Below are 7,105 nucleotides of genomic sequence, written 5' to 3'. Positions count from 1 at the left end.
AAGGAAAAAACCATGACTACCGCGATTTCTGAATTCGCATATTCTCACCGATGTGCTTACATTTAAGGGATGTAAGGTACACAGTAATTCACTGGTTGTAACCTCATCCTCGCGTATTATAATATTATGTTTATTAAACATATTTAGGAGACCAATGTTATGTGCATGAGCTTTGTAGTACGTGAGGACAAAATGTAAGACTGCAAAATTAATTATTATTAAACATTAACGCCGGTACACCTTCAATGTAAAAATGTCTGTTTCGCATCGACCAGCATTACGATTCGTGGGGTAGGTATATAATGCGTATAAACATCTTCAAAGGAATCCGAAGTGTTTGTGGTATTCCCGTCCCACAGATAGGCATTTCCAGGTAATCAAATCGGTTCAAAGCCTTTTCAAAACACCAAAACTATATCTGTATTATAAATGTAATATCGACCGAAACGCGCGAATTTCTAGTCTACGTTTCAATTGAGCTCTTCGTCTTATTTGGCTGTGTCAACTCGGTCTTACGAAAAATCATAGCGCAGTCGACAAATTTTCCGATCCGAAAATGACATTATACACGCATCATATACATAAAAGTATAGAACAGATGACTTTTCAATATTACCTACTATATTTTTTTCTTTCGCTTTTTGTCATCGGTGATAAGTTACGGCGGAATAACCCTTAATATACCGATATAAAATATTAACTATTATCGCATTACAAATTTACGAGGTTTTATGCTTTATTATTATTAGCTCTCGATGTCATCAAAAATATTGTTCGTCGGGTACATACTTGATTCCGGTAGTCGTTTCACGCATAAATAACTCATTGCTAAGCGTGTTATAATATAGCCGTGTCCCACGTTGTTGCCCGATAAAGCGCACCCGCCGCTTTTATAATATTATATAGTTAGACACTTTTCCCTTTAATTATGCGCGTCCATTAATATATTGTATTTTATAAAATTACATTCTTATGACTTTTTTCATTAGGGTTATAATAATCCTCATTATCAGCTCTGTATCTGTACCCGGGCAACGTAATGATATAATAGATTTACCCAAATGTACACCTACCTACCCATAATATATTATACGCTTATACGTTAATGCGTTCAGCGTTGTGTGTATAATAAATAAATAAATAACTTAATACCACGCACTATGCACTGTTAACACACTTCACAGTTTTATTACCTTGTTATGATGTTAATATGCATTACGCTGTATATTGGTATCAGACTTGGAAAAATGTATATTCATTAAATCCATATAATATAATAAATTGTATTTTTAAATCCTTAAACATTCTTTAAATGCCTATAATATACTATAAAGTGATTGTTAAAGAACCGGGCCGTATGAAAAAAAAATGGGTGGGGAAATGGGGAATAGGTTATACAATTTACGGCCACAGTAATAGTAAGTAGTTCATTAACAAATAACAAATGGTTCGGATTTTGCCACTTGGACAAAATAAATACTCAATATAAATAACACTATTTGTTTATATATATTATATTTTAATATGAATAGTCCAACGTACAATGTATAGGACATAATAAATAACATATACAATAGTGACATTGAGAAACTCAATAAGCTAAATTATACAGTTTTAAGCTAAATATAATATTAGGGCGGACAATTATAATTACTTAAATGAAAGAAATCGCATCATCCGATAAATTGGATCTTTTTTACATAATAATATTATATACGTCATGGGAAATACGTATTACATAATATACGTATATACATAGGAAATATGTGTTTATATTATAATATATTCATGACTGTGATAACAATACAATACATCAGAGGTGAAACTAGGGGAGGTAGGGTGATTACTGGGATTGATCCCCGAGCATATTTTTTTTTATGGGACTATGTTTAGTCTTTAACGTTTGGTGTTAGAAGTTAGAACACTATTTTTGTTTCACATAAATTGTTTATCATGACGTGGTGATCGCCACAAAAAAAAATGGATGTCGCTCTGCTGTACAGTAGATTACAAGTGGGTCATTGTATAATGGATTGTATTAGACTTGAATTCAATGATAAAATATCATTGTATAAGAAAACAATTCTGAGCGGAGGCGGTTTGTCAGTCTGGATATTTTGTATTGTTAATTGTTAATTGTTATTATTTATTTTATCATGTAAGTTGAATTAATATTATAATATTATAATTTTTTGTTCGTTTCTATGGTGACAAACAAAGCGTTTTTTCGTAATTTTTCGATGGTTTTTCTCGTAGCATTAAATAACTATTGAGAAAATCGAAAAATGACCTTTTTAAAGTACTATCTTGATCCAATTTTCTAAAAGATAATGTACTATATGTTGAAATCGAAGCACTCCTTCTGGTAGAAATTTTGTATACAGGATATAAAAAAAAAAATAAATAAACACAATTGTAAAACCAATAGCTTCCTCGCTCCGCTCTGAATCTAATATAAAACCATACATTTGGTACAGTGTGAAACAATAATCGTCATTCTTATTTATTAATTACTACATCACGTAGCAAAAATAGTAGAAATTACCACAATGATAAATCATAAATGTAGTATTATGTCTTTTGTCGTATACTTTGTATGACGTTTGTCGTTTGTACCCTAAAATAAATAAACTATGATTGTGACCAGGATCGTCATTTGGTTATCCAGGTATCAGTCAAAGTTCTAAAAATATTAAGATTATGTATAGATGTACATATAGATACACTATAATTTTTAAGGTTCTAAGATAAACCACGCATGTATTGATGCTGAGTTTTCGTTAAAATATCTGATTTGCAATAACTTTTATGACGTATCAATCAACGTATAAATATACGATATATAATAATATATAATACTCAGAAATATAATATAATATACAGAATACAGATATATTATATATAATATATATAATAATATATAATAATATAATAATATATACACATATATAATATGTGCACAGATTAGGTATTAAACTGTTTTTCTATATAAGTACCTTATGTTAAGTGGTAGGTTTACTTTAAAATAAAATTCCATACTGCATTTTAATATAGTTGGAAAATACAAAATTGAAAATATTATTTTTGGTGTAACCAAAATATTCATCAATGATTACCTATCTACTAAATGTTTGAATAAAAACATTTAATTGTGCTAATTATATGCTTATTATCAGAAAACAATAATTGTAAGGAGGGTATTTCAGTTTTCTTGGTCTATGATTGGACGTAATTTTAACATTATTTCCAGGCGTAAAAAAATCAAAGTTTCACCATTTCTTGTGTTAGAGGGTGACAATATTTTTACGGTGACTATACAAAAGTAAAATGATGTTTTCAAATATACGCAATAGAAAATTATAAATTAGTTATAAATGAATAAATAAATTGTGTAATATTAGTCCTCAATCTACAACTGCGAAAGATTTTTTGGGCGAAGTAAAAAATTGTTTTTTTTTTAAACGATCTCTTTTTTGTCTAAATTGGATACCACAAATCCCTTTAATTGCCTTGTGCCTTGTACCATATAGGAGTATACTAAAGAAATATTATCTTTAATATTTTATATTTGAAGAGGTATCTAAATATTTAATTTTGTCACATAGATTTAGCATAAGAATAATCTATATTATATATTATAAAAGAGAAGCCCATTTGTTTGTAAAAAAATATCTCGAAAAGTATGAGTTCTCTCAGATTTTAGTACAGTAAATTTTAGATTATAGCTTAATAGGAAGTTAATTTAAATTGTCGCCATTGGTTATATAATGTATAATAATATTATAATTAGTTGAAATGTGGCATTTACATTTTTTTTATTGATACAATTTACAAATCTTTAACACGGGCAGCTAGTAATATAATACAATGGGTAAGAGCTAGCTTGATATTTTTAACTTTGTTAGTGATAATGTATTTAAAAGTCAATACGTATGTAGTATATTTGTAATTTGAATGTAAATTATTAGAAAACAACCGTAGGATTACTACAACATAACAATGTGCAACGATAGAGGAGCTCATGTTAGACAATTTTAGAAACTATTTCGGAACATGTGATGTCAGTCATTAAAATTATATAGATTTATACAACAGTCCCATTGGTGCTAAAGTGCAATATAATACCTACATTTTATAACTTGTTCTAAAAGTACAGTGCAGTTGTTATTCTTTATACATTAAACATGGAACTGCAATAGGAAACACCATGAAAATTCACCCAATTATAATATTATGTTCGTGAAAATTTCAATTTGTCGTGTATGAAACATTCGATTTAACGACTTTGGAATGATAAAAAGAATAACGCGGAAACAAAACAATTGCGTTCAGCGTTAGTGTGATGTTTATTTATTATTAATATATTTTTGTTGCGTAGGTATTATGTTTTCATTTTTATTTGGGTTCGTGGTTATAATAATTTATATTGCGCACACATTCAATTTGTACGTGTTGATAATGTGTTTAATGATAAAATTGTCGTGTCTAATATTAAAATAGCTGTGTAAACTATAAATTGTACTAGATTTCGGTGGGAAAAAAATGAACAGTTATAAAATCAGCGATTGGTGTGTTTCAGCATGCAACCCATCCTTTTAAGTCTCGTTTTATGTGATATAACTGATGTGTGTTAATTTAGGGTAAATTCCAATAATTAAAAATGAATGTTTGGTGTAGATTACCAAAAATACTATTTAAATTTGGTGCAAGTTACTTGATGTTATTTAAAATATTTTGGCACAGATAACATACAGACTTTAATGTTGACCTATAAGTTGCGCTAATTTATTACAAGTACTAAAATTGGCAGAAAATACCATAATAACCCATATTAAGAACTACCACAGTACTGCAGACTACGATAAGGAGTAGAAAATAGGAGCACGATGTTCATAATATTATAATATTATAATATTATCTACATCGTGAGTAGGAGGAATGAGCTATGAGTCTAAATTAGTCGAATAACTAGTATATTCTTACACAATAAAAAATGGATGATCGGTCCACCGAGGGTGTGCTGCCACCAAATAATATAACCGATTACCAGCAGGTAGTGGTTACGCCTTTGCGGTCATACGGTATATTATTTGTGTCACAAAATTGATTCTCAAGAACTAATTAATTTATTAAAATTTAAGAGTTCATTTCTAGGAAAAATGTTATGATTGTAAAATTCAAAATAGATAATAGAGTTTAGAAAAATTGTTGTGTTATATTCACTAATCTAATATTACGCTCTATTTTAAGTTTAAAAACTATTAAAATAAGTAGATACTGGCTTAAAATGAGGTGAAGTCAGTCAATTCTAATCGATTATAAATAGAATATTATAGTAACCAAATAATTTAATGAAAAACCATTACGTAGTAAATAAATTATTTATCAATAGAAGTAGGCCGTCAACATACTAGAAAAAAATGGAGAAGAAACTTTACCTGTGCGATGTGTGCGACAAATCTTTCACTTATAACAGCAAACTGACGATACATCGACGCACACACACTGGTGAAAAACCGTACGAGTGCGATGTATGCGACAAGTCGTTTTCCATAAGTGGCAATTTGACGATACATCGACGCACACACACTGGTGAAAAACCGTATGCGTGCGATGTATGCGACAAGTCGTTCAATGAAAGTGGGAATTTGACGATACATCGACGCACACACACTGGTGAAAAACCGTACGAGTGCGATGTATGCGACAAGTCGTTTTCCATAAGTGGCAATTTGACGATACATCGACGCACACACACTGGTGAAAAACCATATGCATGCGATATATGTGACAAGTCGTTCGCTGTAAGTAGCACATTGATAAAACATCGACGTACACACACTGGTGAAAAACCGTATGCGTGCGATGTATGCGACAAGTCGTTTTCCATAAGTGGCAATTTGGCGATACATCGACGCACACACACTGGTGAAAAACCGTACGAGTGCGATGTATGCGACAAGTCGTTTTCCATAAGTGGCAATTTGACGATACATCGACGCACACACACTGGTGAAAAACCATATGCATGCGATATATGTGACAAGTCGTTCGCTGTAAGTAGCATATTGATAAAACATCGACGTACACACACTGGTGAAAAACCGTATGCGTGCGATGTATGCGACAAGTCGTTTTCCATAAGTGGCAATTTGACGATACATCGACGCACACACACTGGTGAAAAACTGTATGCGTGCGATGTATGCGACAAGTCGTTCAATGAAAGTGGGTATTTGACGATACATCGCCGCATACATACTGGTGAAAAACCGTACAAGTGCGATGTATGCGACAAAGCGTTCTCTGGAAGTGGCAATTTGGCAGCACATAAGCGAATACACACTGGTGAAAAACTGTAATAATAAATAATATATTTGTGAAGAATTGAAAAATTATTGTATTGGCTGTATTGATTTAAATAATTAACATATGTTTTACAAATGACACCATAATTACATTTATTAACAATTCCAAAAAAAATAATAATTTTATTATTAGAAAGTAAAAACAATAATAAATTACAAATAACATATAAATGTTTACCAACACTTATATATGTACTATTTTTATATTTATAAATATTTAACTAGGTGGGTGGTACGTATTTTAAACATAAAATCATAAGACAATAATTTATTGATAAATTAAACGTTAATTCTGAGTAAGCGAAAATATGATAAAATAGTGTGTTGTCACTTTATCAGTTATCTACTTGCGTACTACACTACTACTACAGTATAAAGAATACTAAAGAAGATTGTGACTATGTATTTTCACTATTTTAATCGATTTAGGAACAATTTATCAAAAACATTGTATTAAATTTTCAAATTTTTTAACAAAGCAATAAACATTTGAAAAAAAAACAAGTGTATATAAATAGCTAAAAAATAGTCAAAATAAAAGAAAATATATTAAAAGTAAAAAAAATAATTTGAAAAATTAAAGTGTACATAAATAGCTCAAAAAGAGTCAAAATATTTTGAAACTTTTATTTTGTATGGAAAATTGTCATATTATAAACATTTTGTAAAAACGTGGGCGTCTAATCTAAAATGTTGGACTTAAAATGCACAGCCAAAATATAAACAGATTCATTCGT

General features: G+C 30.0%; 1 protein-coding gene across 1 annotated transcript; it reads left to right on the top strand.

Annotated features, from left to right (window-relative positions):
- The first annotated feature begins 3,883 nt into the window (after window positions 1-3,883).
- LOC115034185 (zinc finger protein 2-like) lies at window positions 3,884-6,873 on the top strand. Its single transcript, XM_029490079.1, has one exon. It carries the CDS (start codon window positions 5,421-5,423, stop codon window positions 6,360-6,362), a length of 942 nt encoding a protein of 313 aa, XP_029345939.1. The 5' UTR covers window positions 3,884-5,420; the 3' UTR covers window positions 6,363-6,873.
- The last annotated feature ends 232 nt before the right edge of the window (window positions 6,874-7,105 follow it).

The sequence above is a fragment of the Acyrthosiphon pisum genome, chromosome X (genome assembly GCF_005508785.2).
Source record: "Acyrthosiphon pisum isolate AL4f chromosome X, pea_aphid_22Mar2018_4r6ur, whole genome shotgun sequence".
NCBI lineage: Eukaryota > Metazoa > Arthropoda > Insecta > Hemiptera > Aphididae > Acyrthosiphon > Acyrthosiphon pisum.
Note: the sequence above shows the minus strand (reverse complement) of the source record. Positions and strands in the feature narration are given on the sequence as shown.

Coding starts and splice junctions, on each gene's coding strand:
- LOC115034185 (XM_029490079.1), top strand. CDS start 5,421: ATGGAGAAGAAACTTTACCTGTGCGATGTGTGCGACAAATCTTTCACT.